This window comes from Culex quinquefasciatus, chromosome 3 (genome assembly GCF_015732765.1).
Source record: "Culex quinquefasciatus strain JHB chromosome 3, VPISU_Cqui_1.0_pri_paternal, whole genome shotgun sequence".
In the NCBI taxonomy this organism is placed as follows: Eukaryota; Metazoa; Arthropoda; class Insecta; order Diptera; family Culicidae; genus Culex; species Culex quinquefasciatus.
Window position 1 is genome coordinate 45572020 of NC_051863.1, and position 18373 is coordinate 45590392.

An 18373-nucleotide genomic window follows, 5' to 3' on the forward strand; every position below is an offset into this window, starting at 1 on the left:
GAATGGAAATTTAATACCTTTCAATACCACTAAGACCACTGAAATGGGTGCTGAAAAGTTGACCTTTTCAGCACTAGTATCGAAAAGTAAAATTTTTCAATATATTTTTGATTTGAACGGTAAATTTACTAAACACATGAATGTTTGACATAAAATTTCATTCAAAAAGCGATTTCCGGAATTGCACAAAATGTTGTAAGCAACTCGTTGCAAACATGATTTTTTCAGCACTCGTCGTATTTATCCAACTCGGTAAACCTCGTTGGATAAATGTACCTACAACTAGTGTTGAAAAAACCTTCTTTTTGCAACTTGTTGCATAAACTACTATTTCAGTAGGGGAGAGTGGGGAGACTTGATCCCCGGGGACACTTGATCCCAAGCCTGTATCTCGTCAGCATGTGGGTAAAACAATTAACTTTGTTCTAGAAAGTTGTGTGAAATTGACTAAAACTCATTGTAGAAAACAAAGAAAAAAATTAAAAAATGTTTGGATTGAGTTACACACATTTTTCTAAGAAGTACTGCAAAAAACTTCCAAGAGATCTTTTTTCTTTGTTTTGATAAGTATAGAAAACAGTCAAAAATTATTCAAAAAAATATTTTTATACATGAATTGTTTGATAAACATATCGACTCCAAAACCCTTACGCATTTGACGTTAAATTTATCGTCATACTATTTTTACAATCAATTGTTTAAAAAAGTGCGTTAAGGGAGATTTGATCCCTGCATTTTTACAGTCACTGCAATCAGCCCCAAGATTAAAAAATTTGGCTGGGTTTTCGTACATAGTTTCCTTTAGTATAGTTGTACATAACTTACTGCAGTTTGAACCATTTTTCAAAAGTTTTGTAAACAAAAATTACCAGCTTTTGTAAACATGCTCAATTTTGGTCTAAAAAAGAAAATTTTAAGTTTTCAAATATTTTGCATGCTAAACTTGTTATATTTTGAACACAAACGTACAGGTTTAATGTTAAATTGCTGTAACTAATAGAAAATTAAAAGTTTGGATGAATAAAAAGCATTTTGCTTATGATTTCTTCAAAATGTTGAAAGGGGGATCAAATTACCCCCAACATTTTGAAAATGCCGGTTTAAAATATTTTTTTAAAACGCTTGGCATGATTCGAAGAGTTTATCTGATGAAATACCCTTATCAGCCAAACATAGTTGAATGTTTAAGCTTTCAATTCACGCAAAAAGATCATAGTTTTGTGAGAAATTGGCAGAGTTATGAGCGATACAAAAAAGGGGATCAAGTCTCCCCACTCTCCCCTACTGTTATTTTTGGCGATGTTTCATCATTCACGAATGACAGGGTAAGTGAATTACAAAAACGGATTATTTTTTCCCAAGATTGATATTTTACTTTAATTTAGGATTTCAGGTTAGAGCGCATGACATTGACTGTATGCGTGAACATTATAAGTAACGTACCAACAAACATGCAACCTATTGCGTCATCGATTAGTTGCATGATCTTTGGTCGACTGTCGTATGATAAGTAAACATCCGATCAGGTTGTGTATGGTGTATGGTTGTGTAAGTGTGCAACAATTATCGTAAGAGTAATTTCAACAAGTCTGATTTTTGCAAGTCATTGCTAGTTCTCCGATTTGGCTTAAATTTAACATGGAAGTTCTTCGACCAAAATAATAAAATTCGTATTTTCTGTTTGTCGATTACGATACTCCTATCCGAAATAGGGTGGTCCAAAAAATACGTTTTTCGACGATTTTCACAAAAAGCACTTTTTCAGCAAATATCATATCTCTGGAACGACTGTTTCAATTCTAGAGCACCACAATTCAAAAGAAAGGTTATTAGTTGGGCTTTTCAGGAAAAATATGTTGAGGTAAAAAAAAACTAGTTGAATATTTGAAAAGGTCCTATAAAAAATTATTTGCTGATTTCTAGGTATCGTGATCAAAGAGCTCTTATCTGAAAATATTTTCTTCGATTTCTTGTAATATTTTACATAACATCAATAAATTGCGAATATTCATTAACAAGACGCGCCGCAAGCAAAAACAGGAAAATAACGAAAACGGGTAAAAATTCAAGGTGAAGCCGTTGATCATTTCGAAGAAATTTGATCATCACTATAAAATATTCTGTATTAAATTCAATTAAACGAATTTCAGCACCAAAAGGAATCAGCGTGTGCCGGTTGTTGCCTTCTTGAAGCCACTGAAAGAATTGTTGATCTAAATCAATTGTGCTTCAAAATTTATATAATTTTGTGGCACAGTCATTGACGTCCTAGTTGGCAATCATTGATTAATGACGATTTCCATAACTTTACAAGGAATGGGATAATCGTTACCAAAAGGAATCAGCATGTGTAGGGCACTATTATAAACAACTTGTTGAAGGGATTTTGTCAAAATATTGAAAGTGACGCAAAATTTATATCTTTGAACGAAAAATCATGACAATGATGGAAGTCTTCACGTTAAGCGATAACCTATTATTTTTGGGCACCAAAAGTTGTGTATTTTAATTACTAGAATTGATCCAGTTGTTCCAGAGATATGATTTTTTGGAAAATGTTGGGACCACCCTATTTCGGATAGGAGCACCCTAATCGTCAAACAAAAAAAAATACGGGTCTTCTTATTTTGATCAAAGAACTCCCATGCCACATTTGCTTTTTTAATGATCCCTGATTGTGATAACTAATTTCTTAACAAAATGATGAACAAATTACCCCTAGTATTTATTTATTTTGTCATTAAAAATGTTTCTTAAATTTCTACTTCTTTTCAAACATAGAACCGTTACTTGTCCTTTTCTCCAGTGTTACCCGACTGCCCTGGGCAATTTTCAGAATGATAATGCTCCAATTCAGCAGCACCAAATCGTCCATCTTCAGTGACGTTCGGAAGCGATAGCTGCGTATCAGATGTGCCAGCACGATCTTCACCGGGTACCAGGCAAACTTGAACCCCAGACAGTTCCGCGAGCCGGCACTGAACGGGAGGAAAGCATACGGGTGTCGCTGGGCCACCTTTTCCGGCATGAAGTTGTCCGGGTCGAACCGGTCAGCATCGGGGCCCCAGATCGCGGGATCGCGGTGCATCTTGAAGAACGCTACGAACACTTCGGCGCCCTTCGGTAAGGTGTGGCGATCTGTAATGGATGGAGATGTTGTGCTTTTTTTTCTGCGTTGGGAGATCTCAGGGTAAGATATTACCATCCAACTTGACGTCGGCGTCGGCTTTACGACCGATAAAGGAAGACGCCGGGAACAGTCTGAGTGTTTCTTTGCAGAACATTTCGGTGTATGTAAGCTTGGAGCAGTCTTCCTGGGAAAGTTCAGAGTTTTTGTCCGGACACACGGACATGATCTCTTGGTAGACACGTTCCTGAATATCGGGGTGCATTGCGAGCATGAGAATGATTTTTGAAATTACGTCGGCCATCGCATCTTGTCCGGCAAATATGATTTCATCCAAATGTTCCGCTATGGATTCGTTGTTCATGTGTTCAGGATCCGCTGCGGCCAAATGGTAGATCATGTCGAGTAGGATCCGAGGTTTTCTCGGATTTGCTGCGTAGTCATCTTTTTCCGATTGGTTGAAGGGGACTTTTCTTTCCATTACAATGTTCGAAACGGAACGAAAGGTGGATGCTGCTTTCATGAAGTTTTTACCGTCTTGTGTGATATTGTAGAAAAAGTTAGGAATGTTATCTCCTGTGGTCATACCCAAAGACATTCGTTTTGTAACCAGGGTGAGGTACTCATCAACAACTTTTAAATACGGAACTCCAGTACCCTCCGTTTGCACGTTTATGTCCACTCCCAGAACAGTTGCTGCAGAAAAGAAAAGTTGTTAAGACAAAACTACAGCCAAAACTAAGCACTTAGTACCGCAGATCATATCCAGTGCCCACTTTGCTACTTCGTGGTAAAAGTTTTGTTCGGGTTGGCCAACCAGTTTGGAGACTTGCTCAACCATGATTTGACTTTTCCTGTTCACCGTCGGAATGTAGCTGTTTATCATCGATGGGCTGAGTGACATGTTAAGCAGTTTGCGAACCGCTTTCCAGGATGAAACTACAACACAACATTCACTATTACTAACTTCAATGATAGAAAAAGCAGCATCATATACCAGAAGTAGTCAGCATTCCATGATCCAGTTGAAAGTAACGATTGAAGTAAGCTCGGTCCAGACAGTCCTCCGACTTTAGCACGACCTGCACATGCTCTGGCTTGTGAACCATCAGAATCAGGTTCTGCCCGGACCAAATCGGCGTCGGTGACTCACACTGTCCGGTGAGGGTCGTCATTACTTTGTGCATCTGCTCTGGAGTTGTTTGGCCCACAAATCGGTAACCGGAACCGACTAGTGGCAGAGACGTTGGACCCTTCATGCTGCTGATGGCGGCAAAGAACTTCCTGCGGGTCCATCGGAAGTACACCGAGTAGGATACAAGCGCCGACAGTAGAAGCACAAGTATCGCGGTCAACATCTCGTATGAGTGAATCTCGTGATCAACTGCCGAATGATCAGCTGGCGGTGCGCTTTATAGCCGTTGTTACGGCACGTGCGGTGATTCCTGGCGATCTTATTGAGAACTTGTACCGTTGAATGGATATCAGTTACTTTAACATACGTCAATGGTTAAAAAATCATGTAAACTTTGCTTATCTTTTAGCTTATCTATTCGAACATTGAGAAATTCTATTCAATACATAAAAAATGATTCCCATGAGTAGCAAAATGCTTAATCATGCATCATCGTCTCTTGTGTGCTATCTTGTGATACGTTATGTCTTTTTGCATTCGACGTGTTGCAGTATAGAGTTGCTGCAATAATGTTGCATCATGATACGCGATCACAAGTCCATTAGCGTGACAAGAAACATTTGTTTCCTTAAATCTTAAATCCGATTATTATGTCTTCACTAACTTTTCACGACAAAAAAATTGAGAATATTTTTAAGAACGTTTCCAAATCATTCCATTTGACGGTACGGATGTTTTTATCACATCAACTAACAAGCTAACAAAATAAGTTCAAATAGTGCCGGGGGATGCTCGGCTGATATTGGAATACGGGGAATTTTCGTTGCCATCTGCCATCAGGATTAATTGTGTGTCATTCGAAATAAATAAGCGATTATTAAAAACACACACAATAAAAAAGGTTTAATTTTGTAAGGTTAAAAATTTTAAGGATGATTTTTTTCTTGACACAAAATATGTCTAAATTCTTCTATTTCATGTAGAATACATTCAGATGGTTTTTCTAAATTAAAAATATTTTATGGGTGCATTACGATTAAAAAATCTAACTGACGCCTCAATATTACCTCTTATCTCAATTTATGCGGAATACGTAAAATCATATTTTTTTAGGTAATTACATATTTTTCTATCACAAAATCAATCAAAATTGCACAGTGGTCCAGATCGCAAAATTGATTTTCCTAAAATGAGAGAAAGTTTTGGAGCAAATGGAAAGGGGCAACTTTTGGTTTGGTTCAAAATTAGAGTGGTTCACGATTAGGGTGATTTTCAAAATCTAACACCTAGCAATAGGGAATCAAAAGTCAAAATTACCCTCCACTAGAGGGCGCTGAAACTTGGGGTGATGTTTTCATTATATCCTACAACGAATTTTTTTTTGTGATGGCCGATTTAACCTGTTCATTATCCGATTCAAAATAAGGGAATGTTTTAATCAACCAAAACATAACTAATCAATTGAGAATGTAGATTATTCAAGTGGACAATTATTTTTTTAAGTCACTTCTGCCATAAAAGCAAAGATCTGCTTGAAAAATAATAATTGGAATGATTTTCAAAATTAGCAATCTAACCTCATTCTCACGTTTTCAATCCGGATCTCAGAATTTTCAATGAAAAAGGCAACTTAGCAAAAAAATCAAAAAGTTAGTCGATAGAACTTTTTATTTCTTACCTCCTGTTAACTATATTTTATTCCAAAAGATTTATTTTCTTTTAAAAAACCTTCAAATAGTTTTCACTCCCCTTTGCACTTATCGCGCAAAAACGTAAACGTAACCTTGCACCAAAGTTCTTCTACTCGAATGTAGGTGGCGAATCGAGTTTTTAGCTTTGGTTTTGGGGGCCTATTCAGGGCAACGTTTAAGAGAAAACTGATGTTCGGGGCACTTTTAGAGGTCCTAGAAACAAACATTATTATTTTCTGGCATGTTAACAATGTTGACTTTTAAATGCAATGTGACGCTTCAAAAGGGACTTATGGAACCCCAAACCGGACCGAATGGAACAAATCCGGCAAAAGTCGTCCAGTTTGTTCCAAGATATTACAGCGACATTTTTGTTTCTACACATCTTGTTTCTACAGATATTAGTTCAGAATCTGGTTTTGAGTCGATTAGTACACAGTTCATTTTCTTGCGATTTTAAGTTTGGTGAATTACTTCAATAGTTACGTTAAGAGGTAAATCTGGTCCCTGATTACAAATCTGAGGTCATTTTTTCAATATTTCGAGCATTTTTGTATGACTCAATTTCACCCCTCAGACACAGTGCACAGTGGGCGAAATGGAACCCAAAATCGGACTTAATTGGACGCGGCTGGTTCCCTGGTATGAATAATAGTGTTTCTTATGTAAAAAAATCCGGGGAATCGATTGGTGATGGTTTCATCCACCGCACGAAACGGCAAAGGGTCCATTTTGCCCCAATTCCCCATTTTTTAACATGTTTTCTTGAAAATCGGTCTGTATTTTGAGCGGAGGCTTTATGCGGCCTTCCAAAATGCACTTAACTTATGTGAAAATGTCCCAGGAATCCAGTAAAAATAACCACTTGCACCGCAAAAATCATCTAGGGTCCATTTAACCCCAATTCCGCTATAAAAACATTTTTGGCCGTTTTCAAATGTTAGGTCAGATTTTAAAAATCTGAAAATATTTTTATCGTAAAGATCAGACAATTTTACATAAGAATGACGATTTGAACTTGAAAGTTTGACACATTTATGTTGATATAGAAATTAAACTAAATAAAATAGCATTGTAATCCGAGCATTCGTTGGTGAAGGTTGTCTGAATCAACATGACTCGTCGCGTCCCGGCGCAAAACGCCGGCAATATTGCCCTACCTGCGGCTCAAGCAGGCAAAAAAGTGGGAATTTCCAAAAGGAAGGTTGAGGCCTCAACTGATGGCCAAAAACCGGGGATTTCAAGAGGAAGGTGCTTTTGGAAGTGACATCGAACAGCAAAAAGACGAAAAAGAGCGACGGTACTGTACCGATGGATGAGGAGGAGGAGAACTCTTCGTCGCACGAGGAGCAGCTATTGAAGAACAACAAGTTTGCTGGACTGCCTGACGAGGACCAGGTAGCGGAAGCAAAGGAGAATGAAGTGAAACAGCGAAAGGAGAAACTGCCTCCTTTTTATGTGAGGCAATCAGCAGCAACGATCGACTTTCGAGCGGGGCTGGTTGAACTCATCAAGTCTGGGAAAGTCCTAGGCAACATTCGTCTGTGTCAGGACGGATTTAAGGTGCTGGTGCAATCCAGGCAGCACTATCAACTGGTCAAGGATTACTTGACCGAAAACGAGGCGGAGTACTTTACCCATGATGTCGTCATGGATAAGCCGTACAAAATCGTCGTCAGAGGTCTGTACGACATGCCAGTGGAGGAATTAGCTGCCGAGCTAAAAGTTTTGAAACTGGATGTGTTGGCCGTGCACAAAATGAGCCGACGCAACAAAGACATCAAGTACCGTGACCAGCTCTACCTGCTGCATTTGGCTAAGGGATCGACGACGCTTCCTGAGCTGAAGGCAATCCGAGCGGTTTTCAACATTATCGTGTCGTGGGAGCGATACCGACCAGTGCACCGTGACGTCACACAATGCTTCAACTGCCTGGGCTTCGGGCACGGAGGTAAGAACTGCCACCTAAAGCGTCGTTGCGCCAAATGTGGTACCGATGCGCACATCACATCCCAGTGCATCCAAGATTCGCTGGTGAAGTGCCTCAACTGCAACGGTGAGCACTCGTCAACCGACCGAAAGTGCCCCAAGAGAGCTGAGTTCGTGAAAATTCGGCAGCAAGCATCGACGAAGAATCAGCCTCAGCGTCGTAGAACTCCTCCAGCCCTGGTGGAGCAAAATTTTCCACCTCTTCAACCGCGACGCCAGGTCCCAAACTTGGCACCGTTGCCGTTGGATCCCAGGAAGAGAGCTGAGATGAATCATCCACGGCCGGGTTCCAGCCAGGAGCCGAGACCGCCACCACCGGGCTTCAGCCAGGAGCCAAGACCAACCCAAGAACCAGCAGTTGAGGAAAATGGTAATGATCTTTACACCTCAACCGAACTCCTCAATATTTTCAAACAGATGTCCGCTGCACTGCGTGGATGCAAAACCAAGACCCAGCAGATTGAAGTGCTGACCTCGTTCGTCATCCAGTATGGATCGTAGGTCCCTCAAGCTGCTGAATTGGAACGCTTGCTCCATTAGGAGGAAGAATTTAGAGCTGGTGGATTTTCTTCGCGAGAAGGAGATCGACGTAGCTGCCATCACGGAAACTCATCTGAAGCCCGGTGAAAAAGTTTATCTGCAAAACTACAAGATCGCGACGCAGCTCGATAGGACCACCTCTGGAGGAGGAGGTGTGCTTGTCGCTGTTCATCGTGATCTCAAGCCACGCCGGCTGCCACACTTTAAGCTGGACATCATCGAGGCCGTTGGAGTGGAAATTCCCACTTCGGTTGGCCCAGTACTCTTCATTGCTGCATACTGCCCACGTCAGGTGAATTCCAGAGATGGTTCAGCAGCAAAACTGAAGAGCGATATCCAGAAGCTGACACGGCGGAGCGCAAAGTACATCATCGCTGGTGACCTCAACGCGAAGCATGAAGTTTGGGGCAACAGCAGGAGGAATCGGAACGGAGTGATTCTGCACAACGATCTGCAAAACGGATACTACAACGTTGTGAGTCCGGATCGTCCAACGAGGGTGGCTCGGTCTGGGAATCACTCAATCATCGACTTCTTCATTACCAATATGGCTGAGAACGTGGCTCATCCTGAGGTGTTTGAAGAGTTGAGTTCTGATCACTATCCGGTGGTTGTGGAGGTTGGAGCTTCCGTTACTCCGCAGCGGCAACCAACCCGGAAAGATTACCACAACGTTGACTGGCAGCAGTTTCAGCAAGTGGTCGACAGCAACATCGACTATGATCAACACCCGGAAACTTCTGCCGATATTGATCGTTCGCTGGAGGTGATCCAGCAGGCTATCAACCAAGCAGAGGCTGCCAACGTTCGGGAGGTTCCTGTTAATTTTAAGGTAACTGATATTGACGTAGATACTAAACACTTGATTAGACTTAGGAATGTTTATAGGAGACAATATCAACGGACTGGGGACTATGACAAAAGATTTCAGTTAACAATTTGAACAAAATCATACAAGACCGACTTGACAATATCAGAAATCAAGAATTTTCAAAACATGTAAGCCAGCTTGGGAATTATTCAAAACCATTTTGGAAACTTTCAAAAGTTCTTAAAAACAAACCAAAGCCTATTCCTCCTCTTATTGTTGAGGATTCTCCTTTGATTACATCCGAGGAAAAGGCAAATGCACTTGGGCTTCATTTTGTTAGTTCACATAATCTTGGCGCTTCCATGACCAGCCGTAAAGAAACATCAGTTGCCAATAGTATTTCAACAATCAATGACTCTACCTTTGAATTTCCTGCAGATTCCCATGTTTCTGGTGAGGAAGTCAAAGTTGCAGTTAAACAAATGAAAATATGAAAGCTCCAGGCTTTGATAACATTTTAATCTGGTGTTGAAAAAACAGAGTGATCAGTTCTTTCAACATCTAGCCAATATTTTCAATAAATGTTTGCAACTTGGTTACTTCCCTACCAATTGGAAGCTGGGCAAAGTCATACCAATTTTGAAGCCTCAAAAGATCCAACATCGCCAACAAGTTATCGTCCCATTAGTCTTTTGAGTAGTCTGTCCAAACTCTTTGAGAAGGTCATCTATTCAAGGCTTTTGGATTTTACCAACGATAATAATATAATTTTGAATGAGCAGTTTGGCTTCCGAAAGGGACATAATACTGCTCATCAGCTTACGAGAGTAACTAAAATCATCAAGCAGAACAAGCTTGAGTCTAAATCAACTGCTATGGCTTTGTTGGATGTTGAGAAGGCTTTTGACAATGTTTGGCATGATGGTTTGATACATAAACTGTATTTATACGGTTTTCCAATGTATCTTATCAAAATTATCCAGCACTATCTTTCGGAGAGATCGTTCAAGGTTTTTCTGAATGGGATTGCTTCTGGATTATTCAACATTGATGCTGGGGTTCCCAAGGAAGTATTCTTGGCCCACTTCTGTACAATATTTTTACATCTGATTTGCCTACTCTTCCTGGTAATGGTGTGTTGTCACTTTTGCTGATGACACTGCCGTTATTTATAAGGGTAAAATAACCAGATATTTAGTTGGCCGTCTTCAGAAGGGTCTTGACGTTCTTTCCGAATACTTTGGCGACTGGAAAATTCGCATTAATGCAGCCAAAACGCAAACCATCATTTTTCCACTTTCCAAATCGGCCAGATTTGCCCCAAAGGATGATGTTTTGATAAAAATGAATGATGTTTCAATACCCTGGTCAAAGGAAGTTGTATATTTAGGTCTCATACTTGACTCAAAACTTTTGTTTCGGCATCATGTAGACAAAATATTGAACAAGTGCAGCATTCTCATCAGGTGCTTGTATCCTTTAATTAACAGAAAATCAAAGCTTTCTTTGAAAAATAAGTTAGCAGTTTACAAACAAATAATTTACCCCGTTATTGAGTATGCAGTACCTGTTTGGGAGTGTTGCGCTAGAACTCATAAATTGAAGCTCCAGCGTGTCCAAAACAAGGTACTCAAAATGGTTTTGAATGTTCCTGGCTGGACAAGATCAAGTGAGGTTCATGAATTAGCAGAAGTAAAAACGTTGGATCAGAAGATTCAAGAGAAATGTTTGAAATTCAGGGAAAAATGTGCTATATCTGAATACCCCTTGATTCAAGGATTGGTTTAGTTTATGGTAAGTTTAAGTTAGTTTTAGGTTAGGTTATGTTTTCTTAACATTTTTTTTTTCCTCATTGTACCTAGTGTTACAAAAATGATAAATCATATACTTTTAAAGTAATGAAAATGAACAGTGTTTAAACCACGAAAAGCAAACTAAAGCTGAAGAGCCACAGCTGACCACTTATTATGTAAACCAAATGTAATTATTATAAGAAAGATTCAATAAAGTATATTTAATTCAAAAAAAAAAAAAAAAAAAAAAACTAAATAAAATGATTGAAGAATCACTTTTGGCCCAATTTTCCCAAACGCAGAATAAACTGCCTTTCACATACATTTTATTTTTATCAACATAAATGTGTCAAACTATCAAGTGCAAATCGTCATTTTTATGTAAAATTGTCTGATCTTTACGATAAAAATATTTTCAGATTTTTTAAATCTGACCTAACATTTGAAAACGGCCAAAAATGCTTTTAAAGCGGAATTGGGGTTAAATGGACCCTAGATGATTTTTGCGGTGCAAGTGGTTATTTTTACTGAATTCCTGGGACATTTTCACATAAGTTAAGTGCATTTTGGTAGGCCGCATAAAGCATCCGCTCTAAATACAGACCGATTTTCAAGAAAAAATGTGAAAAAATTGGGAATTGGGGCAAAATGGACCCTTTTCCGTTTCGTGCGGTGGATGAAACCATCACCAATCGATTCCCCGGATTTTTTTACATAAGAAACACTATTATTCATACCAGGGAACCAGCCGCGTTCAATTAAGTCCGATTTTGGGTTCCATTTCGCCCACTGTGCAGTGTCATCCCTGATGACGGTACATTGAAGCTTGCAGTGATATTTTGGTAATTTGTAAAATTGGATTATTATACAAAGGGGGTTGGAGCAACTTTTTTCCATCTTAAATACAGTAAATGATTGTATGTAATAGAATAACTAATGTAACCACAAAACCATCAAACAGCATCATCTCCTCTCGATCTGCACCATGTGCCGGTTGGCAATCTTCAACGTGATGGTCATTTTCACGTACAGCTGCTCCATCGTGAGTGGCGATCGGAACTTGTACGACCGCAACAGGTGACACAGCATGATTTTGATCGACATCAGGCCGTACTTGTAGCCGATGCAGTTCCGGGGCCCACCGCTGAACGGAAGGTACGCGTACGGGTGCCGTTCGGCAACCCGCTCCGGGTAGAACCGATCGGGGTTGAAGTCGTCTACGTTCTCGCCCCAGTACTTGGGATTCCGGTGCACGTTGTAAACCCCGCACACGATGGTCGCCCCCGGTGGGATCGTGGTTTTGGCTGGAAGGAAATGAATGATTTATTTGTTTGTGTTTGAGCTGAATGGTTTTAACGGGGCATTACAGATTTTGGTCGGAGCCGTGCACGTTCGTCCAACGACTGGACCTACGGGGAACAGTCTCATCGTTTCTTTCATGACCATTTCGGTGTAGTTCAGTTGGGTTAGGTGTTCAACCTGAACTGGAATGGAAGGATCTGTACCACCGATGACGTTCACTATCTCTTGGTACACCTTTTGTTGAATGTCTTCGTGTATTGCCAGCATTAGAATAATGTGGGAAAGAGTCAGAGCGGAAGTTTCGTTTCCTCCAACTATAATGGTGTCCAGCTCATCCTTGATCGACTGTTCATCGAACACGTCGGTTTCCTCCGCTAGTCGGAATATTTGGTCGAGGTAAATTTGAGGTTTCTTTAGGCTTTCAGCTTCGGAAATGTTTTTTTTGAACTTTCCCCTGTCGCCATTGCGCCGATCAAGAACCCGGCGAGACATTTTGTATGCCGTTTCAAACGCTGCCGTTTCCAACCGGAAGGTGCTAGTCTTGTGGTAAACCCAGTCCGTGTACAACCAGATTTTGTGAATGCGTCGATTGATCAGTTCGCAACATCTGAAAGCAGAACATTAAAATTTTTGTTTTCGCACAAACGATTAAAACTTCTTGTTCTGAACTAACTGTTCAATCGCGTTCACGTATTCGGTTCCTTCGTCACTCTGCAAGTCCATGTTTGTACCCAGGGTTGTTGCTGTTGGATTCAGGACATTACAGATCGAATACTTCCTCAAACTTTCGTAACGACCTTACCACAAATCAAATCCAGCGTGCACCTCGAAACATCGCCATAAATATCGAACGCACCACGATCCAAATTATGGGAAATTCTTTGCACCATCACTGAGCTTTTCTCGTTAAAAATATTCACAAAGCTGGCCAATATTTGGGGACTAAAGCACGGGGACAGCAACTTCCGGTGGACCTTCCAGACGTTCGCCGGTGCCGAAAACAGTCCCGTTTCACACCGGAAAAACCGATACACGAACGCCTTCTCCAGGCAGTTGGGAGAGTTCAGCACCACCTGCAGATCTTCCGGGTTATCGATAAACACCAGAAACTTTGGCCCCAACCAAGCTCGGCACGGCGAAGGGTACTGTTTCGTGATATCGTTGACGATCGAAAACTGCTCCTCGTTGGTCTTGCCGAAAAACAGATATCCACATCCGATCAGCGGAAGGCTCTTCGGGCCCGGAAGTTCCTCCGAAATGCGATCGAAACGACGATTTTGCCATCGCAGCACTAGATACGCGACCACCGGAAGTAGAAACAGGACCACCGGGATTGCCCAGAGCGAGAACATTGTCGGCGGCACTGGGACGACGACGTTTGCGTGGAAAATGGCACCGCGAAACGATAACGACTTTATATAAGTGATCACTTTCCAGAGCGCAGAATCGCAAACTTGTCGCTGCCGGGCGGGTGGGCTGGACTGGTGTCGGCTGGACTGGATTAGAAGAATAATACAAAACTGCAACCTCATTTACAATGATAATTCTGGTTTATGGAACTGTCCAGCTAGGGCAATCGATTAGCTTTCAGTTGTTGGATAGCATTTTGTAACACGATCATTTTTTTCAAAACTGTTTTTATGATTATGATGTTAGCTCAAGAAGTTGATTCTTCTTCCTGATTAGAGCTATTTTTTTAAATGTAGTTTTAATTTTTAATCGAAATTTTTTAGTGTGTTGTTTCATTCGGGAAGATTCGAAATAGGTTAAAAAGTGTTTTGAATTTTTAATTTTCGCAATCGTGTGCTATCCAACGTTTGAACGTTTGCTTACATAACAGTGATCAGGACGTCAGTTCGGAGTCTAGGCATCGATTTGACTGCCGGCATATGTTTTTCACGGCAACTTGTTCGTATGATAATAAATGCAGACCGTTGAAGCTGAACGTAAAGCACATTCCAGTCCAACAAGATATTATCTTAGATATCTGTCCGTTATTGGAACGGTGAACTGGAAGCTATAGTTGCGAGTTGCAACAACCTATAATTTCATCACTTGCGAGAAAGTTGCCTGGAATATGTTGGATTTATCCCTTCTAAATTGAGCATTGAGATAATTGCTATAAAAAGGCAGCTGAAAAAAATCCAAATGTTCTAATTTTGGTATACATTTATGTTTAAGTTTTAGAAACGTCTCCAGTGTGAAAAATGTTAAATTGGGCGATTGAACTGATTTTTTGAACACTAACATAAACTTTTCTTTCGTAAAATCGCAATAATTCTTTATGGTTACAAGTAAAGGCCTTATGTATATGCATCCATTTTTTTGTAATTGTCTGCTATAAAACTTTGTAGAACATTGGTAAACTCTATGAAATAACCCTGCTTATTTTTCCTTATCTGTCGATCACCAAAGGTCATTAATAAAAGAGCGTTATATTAAACTTTAAGCATTTTGTGATAGTTGTCCTTGACCTTTACCAAGGCTGATTGACAAAAAAAATGTTCTCCGAGATGTACTCTTACTCTTGCAGAAAGATATTTTTTTGTTTATCTCTAACTCCTCTTTTTTATTAACAGAAAGCAAAAAAGTAATTGTTCTGAAATTTTGAATAAAAAAACAAATTACTTCGAAATCTTAAATTTTCATTAATTTTTTATTGCAATTTAGGCACCTATTTACCTATACACAATCCTGAATTTTGTTAAAACAAATTTTAAGATACTTTTGGAATCTATAGATGAACTAAAAGGACATTTTTCAAGTTTACAAAAGTTAAGAATTGTTAAACTCCTTGAATTATTTTTTTGGATTTCATTATTTCAATCCTTACTCTTCTTTAAAAATCGTCATTTATGACCACGAGTTTTAAAATTGCATTTCACTAGCTCACGCAATGAATTTTCATAAAAAAAAACTAAAACGGATAAAACTAGTATAATCTTTTTAATTAAAATACTCCTGCTTGGCTCTGTACCGTTCAGTTCCCTTGATGAAATGAAACACGAGTAAAAAGATGTAATGCGCTGCCCATAGTTAAATTGATTCAGAACCATGTGTGTGGAAATTTCCACACCAGTTTATTGTAAACATGAGAAATGTGATCATTCCAGTTGTCATTTATTTATCGAGTAGTGTCGAGTAACTAGTTTCTGAAAGGGACCATCCGTAAACCACGTGGACAGTTTACTTGGGAAATGTGATAATATTTTTTTAACGAAATACTGCATTTCATGACTATTTTATCAACTGATGAGTTCACAAAAAAGTTATCATCAATTCATAAAAGCATAAAAAAACTTTAGTTTCATTAGTTTCAGTGCCTGAAGTCATAACTTTGTCATAAAAATGCACTCCTGGAGAGAACCAAAGTTTGTTTACATCTAAAAGAAAAAAAAAAGTGTTCCGAAATTGTGGATGTCAAGGGTCGATGTTTTTATTCCAAAACTTCATAGGGTATTTTAACCATTAGTGTTTTTCAATTTTCAATTTTTCAATATTTTAAGCACTTTTTCATAACCCTTTGTACAAAACAATGAAAGCTGAAGTCTTTTGAACAATTTTGACTTTTTGTTTCATCAGTTATTTGTTTTTGAGCAGAAAAATAGCCATTTGAAAATAAAGTGTTTTATGTATGTAATGAAGCCTCTTTTCCTATAGTGGACCCGGTTAAACTGTTAATTTTATACCAAATTTAACCGATATTTGATGTTTTGATGCATGGTGTAGGTCTAATCTGGGTGATGAATAGACAGAATGCGTGACGTGATTTTCGAATGATCCCACTTTGTTTACATCTACTAAGTAGGAGACTGTTCAAGCACAAGCATGACTTTTTTCTTACTGGTAAGTGAGCTGGTTTAATAATCAGTACTATGTGTTTTATTTTGTTGTGGAACCAAACAATAAAGACAGCTTCTGGATGGATGCAACTGCATCGACTCCATAAATAACTTCTATTCATAGTTATAAAAAATACGATTTCGCCTTCCACTTTCTTAAGACTTCTTGACTTCAACTCCAGGTCCTTAAAATCCACATATTTTTCATTCTTACCAAAAAAAAAAAAAACCATTTTTAATGATCGATAACACAGTTCAACAAAAAATCAAATGTTTCTTGTCTCTGAGACGAGAATATGTGTTCCTAGTAGATTTTTGCATGCTGAATCCGAATCCGGGTCCAGAATTGCTCCAAGTGGTCCCAATTTCGAGATACACTCGTTTGAAATGTTAGTTTAGGCCAAAATTAGCTACTTTGTCGACTATTTTACAAAAGAACTATTGAATAAACAACTAAACCAATACATGTACCTTAAAGTTCACGTTTTCCCCTTTCTGAAACACCCCTGGTTTTTAAAATTCGATTGTTTTACGCATATTTATAGCCATTTTAAAATTAGAATTTGACTTGCATGCAAGTTGGAAAAATTTGAATGAGAACCAACTGAAAATAAAATTTTAAAATGGCTATAAATATGCGTAGAAACAATCAAATTTTAAAAACCAGGGGTGTTTCAGAAAGGGTAAAACGTGAACTTTAAGGTACATGTATTGGTTTAGTTGTTTATTCAATAGTTCTTTTGTAAAATAGTCAACAAAGTAGCTAATTTTGGCCTAAACTAGCATTTTAAACGGGTGTATCTCAAAATTGGGACCATTTGGAGCAATTCTGGACCCGGATTCGGATTCAGCAGGCAAAATTCTACTAGGAACACATATACTCGTCTCAGAGACAAAATCTTGTTGGACTGTGTAACAATATCCTCTATTTTTTGCGAACAGTAAATTGGTTCCACTTTGACTGTTCAAAATTGAGGCCGTTTGGGAACCACTATTCAGCACCCAGGGTCTAATGATAGATATAATCTGGGTGCTGAATAGTGGTTCGAAAAACGGCCTCAATTTTGAACTGTCAAAGTGGAACCAATTTACTGTTCGCCAAAAGTAGAGAGTATTGTTATCGATCATTAAAAACTGTCTTTCTTTTTTTGAAGAATTTAAAACTGTCTGGATTTTGAGGACCAAGAAAACTTAGGGAAGTTGAAGATTTGTTTATAATTATGAATGTAAGTTGTTTATTGAGTCGATGCGGTTGTATTCATCCAGATGCTGTCTTTATTGTTTGATTCCGTTTGAAAACATAATGGTTTAGTGAAAATGTTCTCTGCTTGTTGGATCAGCTTCGCTAGAATCAGCGATGATTTTTCGCTGGACCAGGAAGAGCTGCAGGATTCCAGAATCAGCCAAGGAATTTATCTGCAACATCGCAGAATGACACTCTCGCCGCAGTTCTTCATCGGCCGTAAAAAAAATCTTTTCTAACCGATCGAAACTCAAAAATACAAACAATTTTCCAGCAAAAAATTTCAAAAACTAGATAAAATATAAAAAAACTATGATTATAAAACAGCTCATTTATCAGTAAGAAAAAAGTAATGCTTGTGCTTGAACAGCCTCCTTTTTTGTAGATGTAAACAAAGTGGGATCATTCGAAAATTACGTTACGCATTCTCTCTATTCATCACCCAGGATATAATGAATAAAAGATGAATTTTGCTCACTTTTCATCATAAACAAATGTGTTTTGTTAACAACAAAAAAACCTAACAGACATTAAAACACATTTATTTCTGAAAAAAATCAGAGAATAGATTTTATTTCAGTTACTGATAAAACCACGCATGTTTATTTTCCAAATATGTTTTGTTATTGATTTATCATTATAAAATATCATTTCAAACTTCAATTTTGATGTTTCAGTTAAGTACAATTATGTATAGTTTTGAATAATTATAAATTCTTACGGCTTCAGCATTTATGGTACTTTTTGCATGAAAACAGCCATATATATACTCATAATTGAAAAATATGCAATTAGGTTGATTACAACACGCATTTATTGTATGTTTAAGAGAAAATTTTGCTAAATCACACAGTTTTCTTCATTTTTTGAAAGCTAAATTAACAGGGGTCCACTTTTGGA

The 18373-nt window shown here is 38.6% G+C and overlaps 1 protein-coding gene across 1 annotated transcript; it reads right to left on the reverse strand.

Moving 5' to 3' along the window:
- Positions 1-2705: 2705 nt before the first annotated feature.
- LOC6049619 lies at positions 2706-13856 on the reverse strand. The gene is made up of 8 exons (XM_001866311.2): positions 13191-13856; positions 13062-13131; positions 12454-12995; positions 12052-12390; positions 4125-4526; positions 3881-4066; positions 3203-3823; positions 2706-3138 (listed from the first exon to the last, which is right to left on the reverse strand). The coding sequence occupies exons 1-8, from the start codon at positions 13738-13740 to the stop codon at positions 2762-2764; spliced, it is 3087 nt and encodes a 1028-aa protein (XP_001866346.2). The 5' UTR covers positions 13741-13856; the 3' UTR covers positions 2706-2761.
- Positions 13857-18373: the final 4517 nt, after the last annotated feature.

What these genes read in the sequence shown, in the direction of transcription:
- LOC6049619 (XM_001866311.2), bottom strand. Translation starts at nt 13,740, where the DNA reads ATGTTCTCGCTCTGGGCAATCCCGGTGGTCCTGTTTCTACTTCCGGTG. An exon ending in TACGTGAACGCGATTGAACA is followed by an intron (nt 12,996 to 13,061) that starts GTTAGTTCAGAA and finishes TTCTGCTTTCAG; the next exon opens with ATGTTGCGAACTGATCAATC. An exon ending in GGCACTGGATATGATCTGCG is followed by an intron (nt 3,824 to 3,880) that starts GTACTAAGTGCT and finishes TCTTTTCTGCAG; the next exon opens with CAACTGTTCTGGGAGTGGAC.